Source organism: Protomyctophum bolini (assembly GCF_963924005.1).
Source record: "Protomyctophum bolini genome assembly, chromosome: 14".
NCBI lineage: Eukaryota > Metazoa > Chordata > Actinopteri > Myctophiformes > Myctophidae > Protomyctophum > Protomyctophum bolini.
The window spans coordinates 34267930-34291864 of NC_137875.1; the positions used below are offsets into that span (position 1 = coordinate 34267930).

Genomic DNA, 23935 nt, shown 5'->3' on the forward strand with positions numbered 1-23935 from the left:
TTAAAATGATGCACATCTTATTGTGCAAAAGTGCATTTATTTACTTCATTCATTTGGCACTTCATTATCATCATTGGTCACATAGTTACCATGAAACAAAAGTGAGTTTCCTGACACTACTCCAGTTTGAGCTTTGTGTCAGTTGTACTGCCCAGCAGAAACTTAGGTTAACATGCTTTATATTGAGTCCTTTTGGGGATAATTGTTGTAGTTGTGAACAGTTGTGAATCAAATAATAATATAGAGGAAAGAAATTATGCTGATATACGAGAACATTTCATTATCCAGACCATCATGTACAAAATGTGTTTTTTGAGTAATGAATAAATATCGGTTACTCAGGGGAGTAACATTTTTGACAATATCTAACAAATAAAGAGAAGAAATTACTGATATTTTAATTCAAATCTATATTTGGATCATCAGGGACTTTTCTGACAGATCCTTGATGGGCTCTAAACAGATTGAGGAATAGGGAAAATATCGTGACAAGCAGATACATACAAATAGTTTCATTAGGCAAAATATAAAAAATATTGAAATAGGCAAAATATTAAATTTCACATGTAGGTAAAAGTAAATACATGCAAAAAGACAATATCAGGGAGAGACTAACACAAAGAAGCTCTGGCAAAGAAATATTAGACTATTTTACTTACAAAATACAGAAAAGAATGTTTTACGTTATTTTCAACAGCCCAAGGCATTGTCGTTATAATAGAAGCGTTTCAGACATGCTGTAAGCTAAGTGCTTTAAAGTGAAATCAAGAACATAACCATATAAACTGAAAAGAATGTTCAAGGAATTAAAACTGAATAACTGAATTACTTTCAGACAGTTGGGGTGTTTCAAGTTAACAGTAATCTCTTTAAAATGGTATAGCAAACTACTTAAAAGGTAAATAGTTTCTTGCTCGTATTGGTGTTCTTTTTAGTTATCACCAAGCCTTAGTATCGCTCCCATTGCATGTCCCAGGTGCCGTATCAAACAGATTACTTTTACACAATTTCACTTTTGGAGATATCACAAGTTGATCTGCCAGCTAATGCTGGCAGAGGTACCTATTATGGTTTAAATTCTTACTTGACATTATATTGTTAACCTTTTTATAAAACACACAAATAAATGCCTCTGTGTAAGTAGTCTTTACACACGTCCAGAGATCTGCCAGCTCCAAACATGAGTGCTAGTGCTTTCTCTCAAGGTAATTTGAGGGAACCCATCCTTTCCTTGGCCTGCCACTGTCTAGAACTTTGCAGTACCACCAGCCATTGGGGTTTCGTTCCAAAACCTCCAGAGTGGTCCCCTCTGGGAATCCCATGGTCTCCTCATCACCATGGTAATCTGCTATGGAGACATACATCTCTCTGAGGTTGTTATGGATGATGTGGGGCTTTGGCTTCACTGTGGATACCGGGAGAGCGTTCTTGGGAGAGATGTGGCTGAGAGACTCTGAGCTACCAGTACCAGGTCTGCTCCTGTTGGATAATACTGTGTTAACGATTTCCGCTGTGTTGCGTGGCACCATGCCGAAGGAGGCATTCCGCCGCACAGTGGGGCTGGAGCGTGGGTGGTCAGTGGAGTTGAGGGATTCATTCCTCCTGAGAGAACTGACGGGACTGGGCCGGTCCACAATGGGGGCTGATATGAACACAGACTGAGGTCTGACCACCTGCTGCTGTTTGATAGCATTCTGCTTCAGAGATCCGTTGACCAGACCGGTGGGTTTGGAGATCCCCCCTGGTGGCTTGGAGGGTATGGGTGGTGTGACTCTCTTCAGGTTCTGGTTGATGTTGTTCAGGGCCTGGACTCTCTGTTCATTCTTCTCAAGGCTGTTAGACTTACTCAAGCTGCCCGGTTTGGTGGGGGTACCATCAGACTCTGACCCAGCAGCCATGTCATCTGGCTGCCTGACAGGTTCCAGGAAGTAAGTTGGAGCCCAGCCTTCGCTATCGCCCCAACGGACGAACCACCAGCCACTCTCCTGCTTCTCCACAACTTCCACCTCCACCCCTGCAGGGAAGCTGAGCTCACATTCTTGAACCTTGTCATAAGGGTCTGTTGTGCGATAAAGGCTGCAACCCTCCAGGTCAGAATCTCCCCGGCTACCCTTGGAATAGATGGAGATGTCAGACGTGCTTTGGGAAGAGAAGGAGTCCTCAGAGGAGATAACCGAAGCAGTTTCTGAGTCCTCTCCTTTGGAGGCCTTGGTGCCATTCTTTAGCTGCCCTGTTGGCCTTAGCTGTCTTCTTAGGGTGCTGATGTCCATCTTTTCTGCACTGGAGGTCTTGGACAGCTGGGGTTTAGGCCTTACTACCGGCTTAGGTTTAGAAGAAGATTTGGTGGAAGAGGGCGTATTGTTCTCCTCTTGGTCTTTCTTAGGTCTGGACTGCTGGGACAGGTCTGGTGTGGATTCATTAGAGGCAGATTTATGACTGGAGGCCTCCCCAGCTTTGGTCGAAGACGTGCTTCCATTCAAGTTGATCTTGAGCTTGTTCCCTCCAGCTCTTCTTGCCCCTAAAGTGGTCTTTAAATTTGCGGCCCTGCCATTTTCAGACAGGACACTTGTCTTGGAGGAATTAGAGTCTCTGCTGCACTGCCTCTCCGGAGTCTCTCGGAAGGGCCTGAAGCCGTCGTTCTCATAAATACACTCTTCCTCTGCCTCACCCTCTTCAAACGACTCGCCCATCTTGAAGGAGGCACTGTGAAGCGACGAAGCTGGGGAGGGCTTGGGAGAGGGCTGAAAACCCTTCTCTGATGAGGTGTCCTCATTCTTGCTATCCACCAAGGAACTGTCTCCTCGCAGGAATTCAAACTCGGACTCCATGTCTAGGTCGCCGATTGCCGGGACATCATATTCTGGCTCCTCATACACAGGCCTGCCAGGAGAAACAGGGGATTCTGGAGCCTCAGAGCCAGGACTGCTGGGTGGTGCAGTCTCTACTGAGTCCTGCTTCTTAACGGGTGGAGCTGGAGGTGGAACTTTGGGTCGGCTCAGTGTGCTTGTTCTCCGGTTCAGGTTTGGCTTTTTCCGTTTGTCAATATAGGCGCAGGGAGCCCAGCCCTCCTTCTCTCCTATCTGGACATACCACCAGCCGCCCGAGTTCTTTTCAATCACCTATGATACATGCCCAAGAAAGAGTCAGTTTAATATTGGTGGCAGTGTAATATCCTTTAACTTGTTCTTTAACACAAGCTAGTGCCATTGCTAAGGTGATTCCATTGCTTTATAAATATATGTGTGTGATTATTATGCAAGAACAAGATGATCATGTAAAGGAGCATCTTGAATATCTGATTTAGCTTACCTCAGCTTTCTGTCCTCCATTAAAACTGATACCATCTGATATACATGACTGAAATTCTGCAATAGTGTAATACTCTGCTTCAACAGTAGGGGGCTCTGGAGGTGAAGGCATTTGGAATCCCTAAAATGAGAGTGGCACAATTAATTATAATGCTATGCTGTGGACCAAAGAAAATGTGTGGAAAGGGGGAAGAAAACATACCAAGGTTGCATCTCTTCGGGGTGGTGGTTTTTGCCTGAGAATTGGTGAACCTGTTCCCAAAAACAACAGATGCATGTCATTGATATTACTACTTTATGGGCAGATGCCATGCCACACTCCCAAGTATGATCAAACAGTCACACAAATGCAACGTACCGATCTCAACTCTGTGAGGAGCAACACGGGCTACAGCTGGGGAAGCAGGCTCTGCTTTGCTCTTCACTTCTTGTGGTGTGTTGCCAGGGCTGGTGTCGGAGCAGGGGATAGGCAGGCTGATCTCCCTCCTAAGCACACGGGGGCTTTCCTCTGGGAGGCCCTCAGTCTGCACATCCTTTTCACTCAGGGCTTTCTTGTTGAGCAGATTGCTGATCTCCATGATGTTGCCAATAATCTCCACTGGACCAGTCACAGTCTTCTTACGGGGGGAGAGCTCATCCTTCGCCTGCTTTAGATAGGAGGCTGGAGCCCAGCCCTCCTTATCTTGGTACCTGGGAGGGCAGAATTGGCAAAAGAAGGATATATATTATGTATATATAAGATATGCAAAGGAAGTGAACCAAACATGTCTCATGTCTGCCCCGTCACATTATCTGGAACCGTGACCCGATCATTACCTGATGAACCACCAGCCTTCTAGGTTCTTCTGTATCACCTCCACAATGACTCCTTTCTCAAAGGCAATCTCATCCTTCCCCTGGCCGGTGTAGGGCTGCACTGTTACATACTTCTCTTCTGCCAAGGTCAGAGGACAAAGGTTGTGAGAAAGGCTCATGTCAGTCTGGAGTAATGGCATATTATTCAAGAAGATAAAAAGATCTAAAGGTTTTTATCTTGAGAGAGAAGAAAAAAAGGAAGTGATGCATATCTAAAAATGTCATAATGGTATCATCAGAATCCCAGGCAATATGTCTTTCTCGTCAAATACATGGCACAATGCAATAGTAGTCGGTAGTCACTGACATTTACTTTGATCAAGGTATCTACGCTGTGAAACTCTATGGTAAACTATTTGACACTTATGTGTCAAACACAAGTACAATAAGTGACACAACACAGACTTCTGGCTTTGGGGCAGAAGTCTGCTCTTAACTCGGCAGGTAGCAGCAAACAGAGGCACCATGTTGATTTGTGACTTCCCAAGAGGCAAACTCTTGACAGTCTTTCATACCATTACAGAGCAGAGGTCTCTCCTCACCATATAACAGCACAGGAAAAAAAAGATAATTTAAAAATAGAAGAGACAGTAAGCCTGTAAGCAAACCTGTCAGAATAGAGGACTGTAAATCTTTTTGATTTATTTTTTAACTGTCGTTCCTCCTCCGCAAGTTCTAAAAGGGGTGAATGGCTTTGGGATAACTTTGATATCCTACCTGTGAGTCATTTCAAACCCTATCGTCTCCCACATGAGAGACCACATTTCTACCACTCGGGCAAGAGTCAGTCCTCACTTGGCCTGGGGAGATAATTTGTGCTCATGAACTTCTGGCAGTACAACTTGTTAACCAGTAGGTGTCCTACTCAATGGAAGAGTGGGTAGACCACCTCCAGATGTGCCACTGCAGATGTGCCGTACTGTAGTTATATTGTATTAACATATTATTATATTAATATGTTAATATATTAACAAGGAGTCTATAGACTTTAGATTTAGATCATACAGAATGGTTAATGTTCTGAACTACAGATTTAAAAGACAAAGCTCCAAATACAGATACTGGTATGCAAATGGGAGGTTAAAGGACACATCCTGCATGCTTTGCTCTGCTCTCTTCTGAATTCTGGGTCTTCCGGTCTCCTTGTTTCAGATGTAGTAGAACACTTCCCACTCAGGGAAACCCTGTTCATGTGGCTCCCCTCAACCTTTAGTGATGTTTAACAGTGGGGGGAAATTCTGAATCAGATATTATGTTAACCTCCTTTTTTTTGTGTATTCCGCACAATTACTTTTTTTCTTTTTAAGCAGGATTTCGTTCCTAGGGTGGAAAAACCTCTGCACTCCAGAGACACCAACTTTCACTTGTGTGGAAACTGTTGCCAAGCACAGACGTTAGGCGTGAACTCAAATGGCCTATCCTTGCACTTCTGTCAGTAATCCAACTACATATCCTGTCAAAATACCCCTTGGTATTTTGGTAAAGGGAATTATGTGCAAGCACATTCTCTCTTTAAAGTCTTTATAGTCTTTATAATCTTGATTGCTATAAACACCACAGCAGAAAACGTGTTGAGGTTCCACCGCACTGTGAAAACGACTACATATGTACATTTACATTTTTCATTTGCTCATAAAAACTCAGAACATGCAAGCTATAACATGGCATATCGAGGTCGTTTACGCCAATGAGAAGGAAGGAATTTTTTCCCCTTCTGTAATTCAGAAAAGATGGTTTTGGCACATTCTGCTGATGATAATAAACCACTTACAATGCATGGAGCAACTTTGTTAAATAATGCTGGTTCACTTCTCTTTATTACTATATAAAGTTGCTGATTCCATCTTGCTTACATGCTTTGCTTACGTTTGCATCAGTTAGTGGTTACTTATGTGGGTTTCTGGTTCGTGATCATGACCTTGACAGTAAGGTAACGAGACTGAACATGCACTGACATTTTGCAGACCTGGCAACTTTGAGTTTTCTCTTTTAAAATATTGGACATTCTGTAGGTCACACACCCAGTGGAATCTTAAAAACCAAGAATGCAATTACAATTTTAAGAATCTATGTATCTTAATGCCATACTGTAGGTGTATGAAGTCATGATGTACATTGCATGTACTGTATTTGTCGAAATTAGCCGATCTACAAGCTCACGCGTGGTGTTAGCTTTGGCTATTTTCCCTATTCATTGTTTAATAAAGTATATAGGGCATTGCATGATTGTATGTAAGGGCTTAAGTGGCAAAGAAAATGTCGCCCCCTCTGTTTTCTTCTTCCATATTGAATTCTGAAAGAATGTGTTATAGGACGGCACGGCAGAGGATTATAAACCTCCTGGGTTTACCAGTGACAGAAAATGATAAACCTCCTGGGTTGACCAGTGACAGAGAATGATAAACCTCCTGGGTTGACCAGTGACAGAGCGATGATGATGACAATGGATGGTAGGGTGGGTGGGGGGGGGGGGGGGGGGGGTCATGAGGCAGCATCTCACCACGGCTCTGTTGCCTGCTGATGACGCCCCCTAGCGTCCATCTGCGGTCCAGTCTCTTCAGATGGGCCTTACGGCGCTTAGTGACTGATGGACACACATGCCGACCAGACACACACACACACACACACACACAAACATGGGGAAACATAAAAAGCAAGCACAAACAACATCATGATTGTTGACATGGGTCGCCATTATTAGTTACATGGATGGAAGACATGGAGGAAACAGGACCACAACGGGACATTATGAGGCGGATTGGTGAGGAGAGTTGAGTGAATGTTACAGAGGAAGTGTTAAACCGAGCTATCATCTCTGGGCCTTGTAATTAGCGGCATGGTTTTCCCATGCTGTCCTGGTTGAGCATCTGGGACACACATTGTCCTGTTCCAGGAATGCCATCACATTAATAAAGAGGCTGAGAATTCCACTGGTTGGAGTGGTGTGTGCCACAACAGGTCTATAATTCTCCATGGCCTTTTCTTATATACGTAAAACACAGATGAGAATGATTAGCACCAACAGGAAGACCTTTTGTCATGTGCCAACATTTGAAATTGCAGGGTACACATTAAATTGTCTTAATTCAAGGAAACACTTTTATCAGTAAATGCCATTGACCGTATTCACACGCATCGTTCCCAAGTAGGCCACGGTGCCCCGGTCTAGTAGTAGAAATAGCAGATATAAAGCTGATATTTTCACTATATTTGAAATAGGGCTTAAGTTGTTCATAATGTGATGAGTTGTTCATACAAGTATCCAAAAATACAAATACTCAAATAACGTACAGATACTGAAACAAATTATTTTGTTACTGTCCACCGCTGAATTAATGCGGTATGAAAAGAAGCTGCGCATCACTAACCCATTGATAAGGCAAAACCAATTAATTTAATGGACTACAATTAATTTATGTGTGAAATATGACCACTGGGAGGCAGAAGATATACACAGTACTGTCATCATCATAACACTTCTTTTAATAAGGGGGGGGGGGGGGGGGGCACAACTCAAACTGTTTTGAGCTATCAAAGTGTCCATATCTTGGCTCTCGAAAGACTTTATCATGAGCTCCAGATCCAGGTTTCCAGAAACGCGTCCCCATTTTGGTGACAGAGAGGTGGCAGAGGCTGCTGCAGTCTATGGGATTGACAGAACGATGGTGCTTTATGGGCTGTGGGCAAATCCCAGGGCTGACTAGACACATAAACACTAATTACACAGACACGTCCCCCCCCCCCAAAGCACTTTGGCAGCCTGCTATCTGCAACTTGTGTGTGTGTGTGTGTGTGTGTGTGTGCGCGCGCATGAGTGCGTGTGGTAATATTTCTGTGGTATGCATCAATCTTGGATTGTACAGGGGGATGAAGACGTTCTGTAGTCTATACGTCCCACTAGGGAGGGAAAGGGCTAGTCAGCACATTGTGAAACTGTAGAGCTATTTAGCCAAATGCATTCTGTTTCCCTCCCTCCTCAAGTCAGAAGATATACAATGCCAAAGGGATCCGGGGTCCCATTGTTAGGGAATACACAAATCGTACACAAAAGATTTCTTGGCTAGAGTGCTGGAAAATCTGAATGTTTGTTTGGAAGTGTAAGATACAATGATTTTTTGTTCTTTCGTACAAATATACTATAAAACATTAAATGATAAAGTTTTCTTAATTTGAATGTGATATTATGAGGTTGGAGTTCCATTGTGCTAGGGCAGGGCAAAGTATCACAATAACCAGAAGAGAAAATGGATAAATATCAGAATATAGAATCACATATCAAATTATGTAGTTATTATAATTATCTTGACTGCTTGGTATTTGGCTGGCATTCTTATTAGGCCTGGCAGTATTAGGCTAAATAAATATGACTTTGTAATCGGTAAAATCTCAATTCACCTTATTTGGAAAAATATGATACGATTACAATAAACAAATGTCAATATGTTACCCAGCCCTGCATTGCAATGAAACTTTGTCTGAGGTTACAATGAAAATATTTAAAGAATGCAACAAGGATATTGGATTGGCCCAGAAGCTGGCTTGATAAGTGATAACGGGACCAATTGTGAGAAGAAATCAAGATGATTGCGTGACTGAAGTCTATCTTTGCCAGCTTCTCATGTCAGCATGGTCATCTGGCAAATTGGGTCCTACCTTCCTGTTTTATTAGGTGTGTTCCCTAGCTAGTATGAAAATGTTTTGAAATGAAAATGTTTTGGGAAACAAAATGTAGGAAACAAATTAAAGGGACCCATAAAAATGGGTCTGTGACCCAACCTTGGGTCTCAACACAGTGTTTGGGAACCAGTGCATTATGGTGTCTCATGCAGTGTCCTCACACTGAACTAAACACTGGTGGAAATAAACACCCCAACGCTTTTCCTGAGTTTACTCAGTAACTCTGTGGAGGGTCACACGGTTTTTAGTGTTAGACTGTGTCTCTCTCTCTCTCTACTGTACAGTGCTTCACTGTATGGCACATCACTCAGTACACGGCTGTGGCTTAGTCTCCCCCGGCTCGGCTGCTCTGTGTTTACTCAAGGCTCAATCCGCGCTCTGTTTCTGGGATGCTTACGATGGCAGCGGGACAGAGGGAGTTGTTCACGCCGACCCGGGCGTCAACCTTCAACGTAGGTCGGCGCTGGCTCTTTGGGTGGGTTCGCTGCGTTTTGTCTGACACGGAGGACTGAGTACATGAGGGTAGAGGTGTGTGTGTGTCTGTGTGTGACTGTCTGTGTGTGTGTGTGTGTGTGTGTGTGTGTGTGAGAGAGAGAGCTGGTAGATGCTTACATACATGGCATGCATGTTTCTACAATAATGAGCTTACGTGTCATACCTTCCTCGGCTTTGGAGGCCCCCAGCTCCAGATCGTCTCGCGTTGCACTGTGGGAGTTGAGATAGGTGGCAGGAACCCAGCCCTGCTCCTCCGCTGTACTGACAAACCACCAGCCTGAAAGGGGGGGGGGGGGGGGGTAGAGCAAAATAAGGTCAGCCGGGTCAGTTCAGGGCAAAGTAGAACAAGGCCATCAGGTGTACTTCCTGAGGGAAGGAAGTTAAGGTATCGGAAATGTACTGTATAAAGTACAGTACAGCACAGTCATGGTAATGTAATAAGGGAAAATCATGTGTTGTGTCCTGTTTTCATACATAAACATGTGCTTACACTGACCCTGACATGTTTTGTGACTATAGACGAACATCTTACAATGTGATTCCTAGTGAATGTATGATTTGAATGATGATACTCCTTTACCCCATTGCAGGAGTTGTGTCTGTTGTAGTCAAACAGAGCCATGATTGAAAACACTCATTTGGATCATAGGGGATCACATAGAAATGCACATGAGCATGCAGACCATGTAACCTTGATTCCGTTGCCAGCAGACTGCCTCTATAATGGTTTGGGGGGCGACGGGAAAGTCGGACTGACCGCCTAGCTATATCTCACCCGGTGATGAGGTCCTCTCTTTCGCGAGCATCAATCATAATTTCAAAGGAATGAACTGGCCAAGATCTCCATTAGGCTTGTTGTAGCTTGATGTGATTGGATTCCTTGGGGTATGACAGCATCGATTTGACAGCTGCTTCGTGACAAACGTTGTGATTGAAGAGCTGGTGGACATGGACAACACAGTGAACACACTGCATTTCTTCTTTACGAAGACAATGAAACAAGCAGAGTGGGTGGAGTAAAGTGATACTGTGTTACATTAGGTGCATTTTTATTAGGCTTTTGGGTGAATTCGAGTCTGTATTTGATCTGAAACAGGAGAAAAAAGATAAATCACCCGCTAGCAGCGGGTGATTGATCGTTTTTCTCCTGTTTGATTGAAAGCATTAGGGAACTTCGTTTGTTGTAGCGGCCCGCTACAACAAACAAAGTTCCCTAATGCTTTCAATATTACTTAGGCCTAACTTACTAACCCCATGCAGCTCTGCCATGACATTAATTTAAAACGCCCACCGCAACACTTGACGTGATTTCATGCCTATTCTCTGCAGGAGACAGAAGTGACAAAGACATCACTTAAATAGTCCTGGACATGGAATGCCACATACACAGTATTTGTTGTGGTAACGGAATACAATATGGCTGCCAGCCCTCTTGACAACCCATAAAGAGGCTATGAGTGTTCCACCACGTATGCACAGCTGGCCCATGCTTCCAGTGTCCACTTTTCAAAGTGTAGAATGGAGCGTTTTTGAGCATTGTTTAGCTACAAAGGGATACTAGTAGTTTGTCCTACAATAAATTAAAATGTCTGGAACATACGTAAATGTTGGAATGGATAGCTTATTGCACCAGCTAATACATAACATAACGGTACATACTGTACATAACAGTACTAATGGGTAATGACGTCATAATACAATACATAGTGTTAGTGAAAACTGCAAGGTGAACGTTCAGCAAATCATCATCAGTTCTCATCCAAAAATGTGTCTCTCTTGTCTCTTTGCAATCCTTAATGCATTACCCTCAGACAGGTAGCAATTAAATGTCTATTGGTGAACCATTGGGATTAAGGGGATAAGTGCAGGGACAATTACTGGAGGCTGATAGTGGTTTGAACTCTCCACCACAAACCCCCAAGCAAGCAGAGTGCAGGGCGAGAGCCAAGTTGCAGGCTCCACCTTTAATCATTTTCAAAGACTCACTTCATCATGTCCATTATCTGTTGGCAGAAGTTCCAGATTCATCCATCCATTGTTGAAACGTACACACATACAGTACATCTGTCTGTGCCACAGAAGTCACACCCTCAGTTGAACGACTACTGACTGACTAAACTTAGCTTATATGGAGTTTGGGTAGCTCCACACACACACACACACAGATGATAATGCCCGTGCTTGTTGGGTCCTCCTGGCCCTAAGCCTAGCATTGGCCAATGCTCAAGGACCTAACAAGCCATGTAATGTGCTCAATCTTTACACCAAAGCTGTGGCTTCAGAGAAACCTTATGCCAATATATCACACTGAGAGCTGTGAGGTAAAAAAAAAAAAAAAAGATAAATAAAATGGTGACATTTTCCTTTTCCACGTCAGAATTGAAAGCTCATGCACATGTGCCGGCGAGTAAAGAATGATTATTGGAAATATACAGAAGATTCCAGTATTTTCCCTTCATGACATTAACAGTAGGTGACATGGTAATTGTCATGTGTTCCCAGCAGCATAGCCACATTTGTTATTTTCAAGATGTCAAGATGTCTCATTATTTACTTCCATCGGTCATTGCAAATGATACAAACTGACATGAGATTTACATATGCTGATATTGACCTAACTGCGACAGTGATGAATAAAGTAAAATGGTAAAGCTTGGTAAAAAGTTAAAGTCCATAATGGAAAAAACTGCTCAAGTTGACAAATTGCCATTCTCACGTTGGCATTACAACCTGGGGAAATGTCATTTTCACACTTCTGCAACCCTGTGAGTATAGAAGTGAAAAGTAAGTGTGGTGATGATGTGTGTGGGAATGCACCTTCATTGAAAGCACTTAAGCAAACACCTGAGTATATATTCTGAGCAATGACAAACTGTCACGTTAAGAGGACTGAGTAAATAATATGCTGTTATTGATGGCTAGGCCCGTCTTGCCTGCATTTTTCAACCCTGATCCCATATAGCAGGTGCTTAGGCTGAGTTCACTCGGCCTCAAAAGAGGCAATAAAAAGCACTTTAAAAAACACACATCCACTACACGATTGCTGATTTCCGCAGCTTTATATCAAACAGGTGGGAATTATGAGCACACACAGCTAAAACTCTTCAGTGAGAAGTCTGCTTCGTGTCTTTCATTACATGCATCCATTCAGAGATCAACTGAAACCCAAGCTCCCACAAAAAAGAAAAACTTGGCTCAGCAGCATTATTTGGGTTACAGAACATAGACACAGACAACAGTGAATCCCATCAGCAGTGTAGTAGGTAAAAGTGAAGCTGTTATGACAGGTGAGTGAATGGAGTAGAAATACAGTAGATCCAACTGTGGGAAGGTGAAATGGGAGACAGTGGGAATGAGATTAGGAGAGCTAAAGCATATATTTTCCCCTTTTCCGAGTCACATGGATTGCCTGTGCAGACTGCAGATGTGGGAGGAACGTGTGTGTTTGTGTGTGTGTGTGTGTGTGTGTGTGTGCGTTTGTGTGCACGCACGCACGCAATGTTGGTATGTCGTTGATGCATTGCATTTACCATCTTGACTCCCGAAGCAGGGAGATCTCCCTGCATTATCTGTTTGTGTACTTGCTGAATGCTTTATTATCTCTTATCTGTGGCCTGCCTGGGTCTCATGCAGCAGAGTCTTTTAGCCTATAAAGTAACTCTCCACTTCTCTATCACTTCTGCCTTGTCATCTGTGTCAGGGAAAGATGGATCACAGAGAGCTGCTGAACATTAGTTCAGAGATGTTCACCTCAAAGAAACACTGATTTATAATGTAGGCATTTAACACGCTGTTATCCAGAGTGACTTACAAAGTGCAAGTATAAGAGTTGGCACTAAGAACCAACAAATATAAGTGGTTGAGTAATTACAGTACTCAGAAAACAATTATGTCAAATAGCAATGCTATTTCTCACGATTATAGTGCTTCAGTATTTTATAACATTTAAACAGTGTTTATTATATTTCAATCCTCACGTTTTGGCCAGTGGTTGATGGAGACAATAGTCAACGGCCGCAAACCCCTGGCACGGATCTCGTGTGCCACCGCTACACCATTCGATCACGACCACAACCTCAAATGTCACAGTCTCAAACTGGGAAAGTACAAATGGTTTGTCTTGATGACAGTGCTGCTCTGGAGTCTGGACTATGAGGAGATAGTTTGGCCTTTATGACAGATATCGTTGCTGCCGTGGCGAAAGACAGTTTGTATTTTCAAAACTGACTTCAGGAAATTTCAGGAAACAAAGCACCTGTAACTTTGTTATTCAGTCACATGCTTGATACTTTTCATTGATTAATATAAAACCCACAGTAAGTCTGTCTGTGTGTGTGTGTGTGTGTGTGTGTGTGTGTGTGTGTGTGTGTGTGTGGGGGGGGGGGGTGAGGCATTACCCCAGGTGAAGGAGTTTTAAGTATCTCGGGGCCTTGTTCACGAGTCAGGGGAGGAAGGAGATCAGCCGGGGACTCGGAGCGGCAGGGGTGGTATTGCAGTCGCTGTACCGCACAGTTGTGACGAAAAGAGAGTTGAGCCAGAAGGTAAAGCTCTCTGTCTACCGAGCAATCTTCATTCCTACTTTCACCTATATGGTCATGAAGTGTGGGTCATGACCGAAAGAATAAGGAGCCGGCTTAGGTTTTTCGGGCATCTGGTTAGGATGCCTCTCGGGTGTCTCCCTAGAAGATGGATGGATGGATGGATGGGGGGGACAAGGTTTCTGCCCCGACAGCGATGATATGTTTGTAACTAACTTGATAACTTGGTGAGGCCTGCTGGTACAAACACAAACTAGATGCTTGCCAATTATTCAAAACGACAAAAAAAGGCTAATTGACAGAGCTTGACATTTGTATTTCAGAGACCAATAACAAACGGCTAACAAGAGAGAGAGAGAAAGCAAGGCTGGACAATGAAAATCTTAAGCTGACTGCATTGTTGTAATGTGGCAGCAGGGGTTGGAAAACTTGCCATTTTAAATGTATATTCCTGGACGGAGAAAAGAGCATGAGAACAGATGCCTGGCCCAGACATCAAAGTAATAAAGCTTTTGCTGTACCCCCATTTGTCCTACATTCTACAGTATCTCTGCGAGCAAAAAAGACTCTCAGACAAAAGAGAGGTGAGCTCACTTCTGAGCTGTATTTATCTCCCATACTGTACCTGCCATCTGGAATATCTATCAGGTTAAAGAGCCATGCCTCCTTTTTTACTGTAATCAACAACAGATTCTCTGCAGCTGAGGCAAAAAATTGGAGGCCTGCCATGTTGGATTTAGTTTTTTTCTGCCTTGAATGCATTGACCAAAGATCAATATATAATATCCTATATGCTGTACCATGCCAGGTAGTTAAACGCATGCATAATGGATCACAAATGTAACATTGCTCTATATAAAACATCAACAGGATGTGATCCTAAAATCTATCCCTCCTCACACAGTACAGCATGCGTTTGACCTAGAATCATTTGCACTATATTTCAATCCAAAATGTATTTTTTTACAGGGTCTGAAATAAGGAGGAATGCAGTGGCTCAGCAATCCTGTAGATATAATCTGACACCACTGTTGTGCACGACGGGAAGGAGGGAGGTAAGAGAGACACACACACACACACACACACACACACACACACACACACACACGCCACAAAAATGTCCAGCTTCTGTATTTATTAACAGTATATCCACTATCAAAGCTCAGGGGGGGGGGGGAACATATCCAGCTCAATGCACAGACTATAAGTTCCAGTTTCCATAAAACACTGTGTTTCAATTATTTGCGTGGGTCTGCTACAAGGGGAGGTGAAAACGGCACAAAACGACTTTCAAGAGCTAATGTTGACCCAAGCAACGACCTACTCTCTCTCCCTCCCTGCCTCTGAAAGCATCCCCTATGGTCTACAGTACACCAAGCCATGGGTCCTGTCCTGCAGTCTGCACTAGAACTACAGCAGAGTTAGAAACCCATAAAATACATTGGTCCCTGACAGCACTTCTCCTTAAAATGCTCTTTACCTGTATAGAGAGAGAGAGAGAGAGAGAGAGAGACAGCCACGATGTCCACTTTGATGTTGATGCTACAGTGTATGCACCAAAATTAGGCCTAATTGTTAAATTCAGCACCTCATTCTCAACCACGTGGTGGTTTTGTTGTGTTCATGGCACTTCATTGGCAATCCATTCTTTGTAAGACACTCTGGATAAGAGTGCTTGCTAAATGCTCAGATTGTATTTGTACTGTATGTAACATGTTGTCTTCCACATCAGCCACTGTGTCGACATAATAACGTGATCAATTACGTTACAAAGTACCAGTTATCCTGGCTCTTTAAGTTTGAAGACAAGATCACTATCACTTAATTTACATCCTTAAACAAGGTTCTTCCTGAAGTCACCTGCAGACCATGTACCACCATGTAGACACATTGGGGGTGTGGGGTTGGCCCCCTCTAACACAGACAGACATTCCTGGAGTTCATTTGGCAAATTACAATTCAGAGAGGGTGATCGAGACTTGGAGCGTGGCCAAGGTAAACCCAGACCAGCCGGTAGTAGAGGGATATTTTCTGGGTCAGACTGGTCAACGCCAGCCCTAACAGTGCCCTTGATGTGTAAGCAGACAAGAGGCATCTATATATACAGTATATAACTGCACTTCCACACTGAAAAGAAACGACAAATTCCCATATCTCTCCCATGCACGACTCCCATTAGTGGCCGAGGTTTAAACTGTTGACCACAGTGCATTTAGAGTGATCTGCAATGCAGCGGGGGCTGTGGCGCTAGCTTAGCTCTGGTTAGCATCCATCCTACATACTGTAAACTGAGGAGGCATCCTGGAGGATCCATTAAGCCATTATAATGAACCAACCTCTCTGAACCACTAACTTTGGCAGGAAACGGCTTTTTCCATATTCCCTCCGAGTCTTTCCCTGCACTCTCTACTCCCGGGCCAGCGCCTCTCCCTGGCAAACTCTCATAAAAAAATAGACAAATAAAATGACCACAATCACACAGTTAGTGCAAGGACAAAGCTAATATGACTGTCAAACATACTTTCACTTAGTAGTTATGGTACAGTAAAGTCTTAAAATTACAGTGATGGATTATTTTTATGTACGTTTTCAATTGAAGGTCGGCAAATTTGTTGAATACTTTACCAAGGTAGTGGTACTAGGATGCCCTGATGCTGTTAAAGTTTAACAGCATCAGGGCCTGCCGAAGAAAACTAGTCTTTCAGCTTTCTCGGGTGAATTTATTTTTCAAATATAGACAGCTGGTGTATATTAAATCAAATTAAAATGATTGAATCACCACCCCAGAACGGGAGGCATCAACATTACACAGCCCATTACACATTTGCCCATGCCCATAATATTTTAAGGCTGCCTTGAAAAGACACTTATTCTCTCAGGCTTATGGCATATAGTTTTTGATTGTTGTTGTTGGTACATTTTGTAAAGCGTCCTTGGGTTCATGAAAGGCTCTATATAAATCCAAGCTATTATTATTATTATTATTATGCCCATGCCCTTCCGTCCCCTACTGATTTTAGCACCATACTGTACCTTGTTCAAGTAACAACAAAGACAGACATGGTCAACTAGTCATTACAAACTATTACACTTCACTGTACTGCGCTCCAAAATATAGGCCAATAGGCACACAGGCAGCAGCATCGGTAACGGAAAATACAGCCTTGGCTCGGGACTACAGGCTGGAAAAGTAGAGAAAGCTGAGCTTGCTTATAGGTCTGACCTAGATTCAGTGCCCTGTCAAAGGCATATATTATCTAATCCAAGGTAAGGAAAACCACAGCCGGCACACGAGGCGCAGCCACAGCATGCAGAACAATGGCTTTATTCCAGAGTGAGACAACAGTTGGACAACTCCTATTAGTTTAACTGTAAGTAAAAAAGCTCAGGTGCTGTGAAATGTCAACACTAGATCTATGGCACGATGGCAATCCCGCTCTGTGTGCACTCACAACTCTTGTTGCACAGCTCATATAAAACAAATTGGGACCATTGAGATTGAATTAGATGAGAATATGTCCATGTGAGGAGATTTTCCGTACAGCCATCCCAAGATATCTGCAGGGGAACCATGCTGACTTAAATGCGGGGTGTTGCTTCAAACAGGAAAAAGTCCATGTTGTAGGCTACAGCTCAGACATCCATAAAACCCAATTCCAACTTTTTGTCATGATATCTGACATTTTAGTGCCTCAAGTTCATAAAGAGCATATATTCACCACTTACTGTAGCTCTGTGATTCACAGATCAATATGTCAGAACCTATAAAAGGTGCACAATTGTGCTGCTATAGCCATTGGATGCTGAACAAAACGAGACATGGATTCGTTAGCATTAGCTGAAGGATAGAATGATGTCACTTAACATAACAGCTAGAGGAGCTTTTAGCCTGCTTCCAATGCAGGAGGCATCAAGGTTTGAGTTAGAATCCTTAGTTGTGCTCATGGAAACAGCCCCGCAGCACCTTGTATTTACTTCAAACCACTGTGGAACTATCAAGCTGAGCCTAATATAATATGTCCAATAGCCTTGGGGTCTGTTTTAAGTAGCAGAGACCAGTGTGGACTACCGTTTTGCTCTGTGTAAACTGGCGACAGATTTGGAATAGCACACAAGATAGGAAAATGACTGTATCAGAACTGAGAATGATGTTATATCAGTTGCATTGAGAAAGGGACAGGATCTTAAGGGTCTAAGTGACGAGGTTCAGTAGTGTAGTATTGCCACACAAAACACAACATGGCAACGACAACTGTTGAGCTGAAATAGGGAAGAGGCATAGCATTCAGCTAAAACCCAATGCACACCAAGTTCAAGCAGATTCTGGAGGAAGGGCCTCATATAAGGCCCCTGGTAAAAAAGGACTTCAAGGTGTTGGAATATCCGCCTCACGGAGGCTCCCCAGTGGGTTCAAGTCCTTCTAGACCACGGAGAGAAAACAAATAGGCCCAGTCAAAAACGGACACACGTGACACTTCAAAGCAGTCCCACTCTATTGACTCTCTTCCGTAAGGCCACTGTGCCTTGGGCTTTCACTCATGCCCAAAGTGAAACCCAAGTCCAGTTGCTTCCATGGTCACCATTTCTCCTCCCTCTACCCTCTGAAGAACACATGAGGCCCATTACTGTTTTACTGTCTCAGCACACCATTAAAGCCATACGTCAAACCCTGTTAAATAACTGGACCCATCCCTCTCCCTTCACCCCACTGATGAAGGGAGACATATCCTATTAAAAATAGAAATATATATAAGTGGGTATCCTCAAGCTGCTTTCTATGGTGATTTGAGGTATGGTCTAAAAGGTGCATTCATTACAATTAGCCTAAATTACAAAACATAATTGATCAGTCTTAACTGGTGCAAGATCTAAGAACCCCCCACCCACCCCCAATTTAATTTGTAATGTTTACAGGGAAAATGTTCTTTTCTTTTAATATTTTGGCTATTTTCCAGAATTGGCACATGAACCTAGGCTAGTATCATTATGTTCTCAATAATTAAATGGACAATCCGTAGGTTGTTTACATACTGGAGTTTGACACAGTTGACACACTGATTGTTGAATAAGTTCAAGTTTGCAGAACAAAAGCTCCTCCCCACACACGTGCACACACACACACACACACACACACACACACACACACACACACACACACACACATGCGGAAGGATCATACCGTAGATATTCCTGCAAAGTGTTCATCTGTATAATGTGCATATTTTATCAGTGACAATCAGCAATACTTGTAACAGTAATGGCATAATGCTCCTAAAAGGCAGCCTACAGTAGTCCCTGTTTCCTAGGCTTCTCCTGTGGTTAAACAGCTGACTAAGGACTCTTCCACAGATGGCATTTGTAAATCCAGCATTGCCTTGCCTTTCTTTCCGTTAGAGTAAGGCAGAATAATTAATATATGAGCCTGGAAGACATTCCTCCTGCTAAAGGCAACATTCTGGCCCACAGCCTAAACCAACAATGGGGGGGGGGGGGGGGGGAAACAGGCCTGACTGCAAGCCAAAGTGAGCCTCCAGATGGGGCTAAGGCACAGCTAGCAGGCTGAGGACAAAGAGAGAGATGCTGTAGTAGAGTGTATCGTAGAGAGAGGCTAGTTTAGAGGATAGGACAGAGAGAGAGAGAGATGGGGGGTGTTTAGGAGGAGGAGTGAGGGAGGACTTTTGGGGATGCAAGAACGAAAAGGAACCATTGATTGTTTTCATGGAAACGTCCGTGTTTGTTTATGTTGGAGAGGTGTGTGTGTGTGTGTGTGTGTGTGTGTGTGTGTGTGTGTGTGTGTGTGTGTACTGCATAGAGTGTGTGTGCGCCATGCGTCCGCACATCACTTGTTTCGGCGCTCAGCGTGTTTTGTTGTGAACACTCACCGGTCTCGCTCTTGTCGATGACGTCCACCATCTCGCCGGCCTGCAGGCTGATCTCGGCCGGTTCCTGTTTCTCATAGTTGGCCACCACCACGTACTGCTCCAGCAGCATGGGGTCCGAGGCGTCCAGACCTGGGGTGGAGGGGAAGAAACACGCCGTCAGCCAGCTGCCGGCCATGGGCCCGCGAGATCGGCCGCCGCCGGGCACCCGTTGTGCCATAGGCCAATTTTGTCAGCAGAGCTGAGCCAATGGGAATACACACGGGGCTCAGTACATCTTCCTAAGAGTCTGGCCATAGAGGTGCATCCCTCTCTCCAGCCCAACAGTGCAGGGCAGTTGGAGAGCTTGAAAGCATAGGGGGGTGAAATGTCTCTACTCCAGCAGGTCAAGCATCAATCGGTCAACTGAAAAGAGTCCATTCTACGCCCGTGGGTGGGGGTGCTTATCCATCTGGTCCAACAGAGTAGGTAGATAGAGGTTAATGTTTTCAGGGGGAAATGGAGATGGTAGAAGAGGATAGAAAACAGAGAGAATTGGGAGAGAGAACCGTATATAGGATGAAGGCGCAAGGAGCTATTGCCAGTTGTGGACAGGACAGTGGAGTGGGAGAGAGAGTCGGTTTCCCCTGGAAAATAAACAGTCTGCTTAAAAAGCCTCCTTCTTCTCAGTGCGGGGCTGGAGCAGGAAGAAGGGTAGGGGGTTGTGTACGCCAATCATATGAGTCGACACTGGAGGCCTTAAATAGAACCATATGAAGGGGCTGGAGCTGGGCTCTGAGGGCGGCCCTCTGCCTCCGTGAAACACTAGAGCTCTGACTACGGCATGCTAGGCAAGCCAATGGAAACCTCCTGCATTTCTCTGCTCCTCTAGGTTTAACCGTATGAGCTCGGGCAGTGACTTATATCTTGGGAAGACATTGAAGCATTACAGAGCAGGTGAATGACAGGAAATTATTCATTTTTCATTTGTCAAGGTGTATGGGTGAAATATTGTGCCCAAGCATAAATGAAAGCTATACTGTATGGTCAAATCATGCACCTATTGGATTGAGCAAGATCTATTGACGTGCCCTATATATATGCCCTGCTGGAGTTTATAACTATGAGTGATATCCCATACGTACCCAACCTAAACTCTAGATTTAGAGCCTGACCAATGCCAGCTTTTTGGGTCAGATGCTGATCCAGAGTCCCAACTATGTTTTGTACAAAGAATACATAGATACCGGTATGTAAATAGTACATCATTTAATATTATAATATTAATAATATTTTCACGTTCAAAAACAGCTCACAATGCCTAGGATCATGATGTCTTGAGACCCTAAAAAAAATCAGGACATTATATTGCTGCACAATAAATATTGTTACCGACGTAGTAAAAAAAAAAGGCCGATATATTGGCCAAAGCCGATAAATCGGTCAGGCTCTACTAAACTGAGACGGCCCTTTTTTTAGGAGCAGAACTAACAAACATCAGCTGGAGTTGAGAATCAGCCACACAGCTGAGATTCAGTTCACACATTGTGAGCTACTGATAGCCACAGAGCTCACAGACCTATACTGAAAGAACACAAGTGTCACATCAAATCCATGCTTTAATGTCAAGGACCCCCCCCCCCCCCCAAATTCTATATATTTGGCTGCGGACCCCCCCATCTCAAAATATTCTATTCCAGGGACCACCAAAGCAAAGATTTAAGTAAATTTAAATCTTCAAAGATGTGCAAATATAGCAGATTTACAAGCTCATAGCCCCCACAAAGTGACGTATGTGCTTGTATATCTGCTATTTTGAAAGAATCGTGACACCCACACATATCAAATCTGTTTTCCCGGTCTTAATGATTTAATATGCATTTCTAATCCAGCATCTCAAACTGATCTATGAGATCAGTCTGAATGGCAGTATACGATATACAAACACAGAAAGACAGAAACCGTTAGGAAAATATCTTTCACCTAACTGTCAGTGAGCTTGCCGTGCTGCATCTCTCCTATTTGAGATCAATTGCTCACGAGTCACGAGAAATATTAAATATGTGAGGTCTTAATCTTGAGAAATGTCTTGGAAAAATCTGCCCCGCAAGCAGATCAGAAAAGCCAAAAACAAGCCCCAAATGAAACTATTTTTCACAGGGTAGTAAACTGAGTTTCTGGAACAAGCAGCTCCCATTTAATTCAGAAGATGGAAAATAACTAAAATCCCATCCAATAGACAGACGGTCTGAGGCCTAGATAAGGAGTGTTTCAGACAGATGGGATTAAGATGCCAGCTCCAAAAAGAGAGTCATCCAGACAACACACTGCCAAGACAAGAGATTAACATTTCTGCAAATTAGGATTATATTCCCATTCAGCATTCCCATTCTAAATATATGAAATGTCAGGGAGCGAATAACACGCAAGGGTGAACTCACAACATTAGCGCTAATCTTGCCAAAGATTCTGACAGTGGATTTGTGCGGTGGGTCTGTGGTTTTTTGAAGCTTTCACATTTTGTTTGTGCAAGATGTTTCGTTAAATTGTGAGGTTGGGTGCAGAAAAACGGGAAAGTCAAAATTATTTTAAATCTGGCTAATATCTTCGTGGCCGTACTGTATGACATGACATAAATGACTACCAGTAAGATGTCTGAGGGCGAGAAGCAGGTCGCGTGTACGCATCCGCCTGGGTGACAGCAGACTGATGGGCGAGTGCTGGCGCTTTGGAATGGGGGGGTCAGATCAACATATCCACCTGGGTGAAGGCAGACTGCTGGGCAAGCGCTGGCGCTTTGGCATGGTTCAGATCAACATATGGAATGAATTCTGTACTGGCAATATATGGAGCGTGTCTTGAGTGTACAGGGTTTGATGAGGTCAGATCAACATAATGGAATGTCAGAACAGGTCAGCGCCATATATGGAGATCTAAGGGTGTCAGCGGGTCCAGTGTCTTGAGTGTACAGGGTTTGATGAGGGCCCAGGTAGGGCCGGGCCTTAATATTCGGGCCCGTTGAGACTCTAATTTTCGCCGGCTGCTGGGCGTAGCTGCACTAAAAACTTTGGGCAGGCCCGTCTAGAGTTTAAATGGACAGGTATCAGACAAAAGGGAGACATCGAAGAGGAAGGATGGATGAATATCAACATATGGAATGTCAGAACAGGTCAGCTCCATTCATATGTAGAGTTCCTGGCCAATATTGATGACATCAGGGATCTCCATATACAGTATGGTCTTGATATTGATGACATCAGGGATCTCCATCCCTGGCCTGATGTCATGTGATGTCACGAGGCATGACCATATATGGTACTAAACAACTGACTGACGGGAAATGCATGATTTCATAGTAAATGCGAACTGCAGTCGCATATATTACAAAATGTCCACAAAATGTTTGCGCATCCCTACAGTAAATGACTAGAGTACATGACTAACTGAATGATAACTCAAAAGAAAAATACAGAATAAAACAGTTTTGTTGTAAATATTGCACATACGGTACATAAGAGAAACTACTGAGTGAAACATGCCTGTGGTTGTCCATTCCGTTACTTTCATCCAAAGTAGAGTCTTGGAAAAACACTAAAATATTTTTTATGAGCTGTCATGAGTCGTTGTAAGAGGAATGGCTGACAACCCATTATCAAATAAATGGCATATCATGGACACCATCATATCAGGGATAGGAAACGATTTTTATATCACCACTCATTTCCAGGAAGATTTGCGTAAAAACCTGTCGGTGTGTGTTGGGTAATCGGAAATCTATGTCAAAAACATAATTAAAAGAAGAGGTTTGCACAACATATACAGTAAAGCCGAGACTCTGGGCGAGTCAGTAAAGACTTTGTCAGCAAAGTCAGTAGGCCTGAAAAACAAAAGCTAATATTTTCAGCTTCATACAGGAAATGAAATGTTTTGCATCAGCAGAGTCAGAATGAGGAGTACACGAGTGAGAAAAAGGTGGTGAAACAACCTTGGCCATAATGCTGTAGTGTGTGCTTTTTGAGTAACTAACCAGATACATTATTTTGCTTCATCAGTCAATTACTGAAAGATGTGCGTGCGTGCGTGCGTGCGTGCGTGCGTGCGTGCGTGCGTGCGTGCGTGCATGCATGCGTACGTACGTGCGTGCCACACAGTTGTGGACATTGGACAAAGTACACAAACCCTTTACTCCTGCTCAAATATTTAC

General features: G+C 43.5%; 1 protein-coding gene across 2 annotated transcripts in view; it reads right to left on the reverse strand.

The window, feature by feature from the left end:
* Positions 1 to 23935, reverse strand: part of LOC308328720 (SH3 and PX domain-containing protein 2A-like) — a 63642-nt gene continuing 39707 nt past the window's right edge. Inside the window, exons 7-14 of one of the 2 annotated variants that reach the window (XM_080782817.1) lie at positions 19756 to 19884; positions 9499 to 9612; positions 6664 to 6747; positions 4125 to 4242; positions 3667 to 3998; positions 3511 to 3560; positions 3310 to 3429; positions 1 to 3119 (exon numbers count right to left, since the gene is read on the reverse strand). In XM_080782817.1, the coding sequence (XP_080638943.1) occupies positions 1188 to 3119; positions 3310 to 3429; positions 3511 to 3560; positions 3667 to 3998; positions 4125 to 4242; positions 6664 to 6747; positions 9499 to 9612; positions 19756 to 19884 (2879 nt within the window). In that variant the 3' untranslated portion in view covers positions 1 to 1187. The remainder of the gene's footprint in view (positions 3120 to 3309; positions 3430 to 3510; positions 3561 to 3666; positions 3999 to 4124; positions 4243 to 6663; positions 6748 to 9498; positions 9613 to 19755; positions 19885 to 23935) is intronic. The other variant, XM_080782818.1, reaches the window with a different exon arrangement.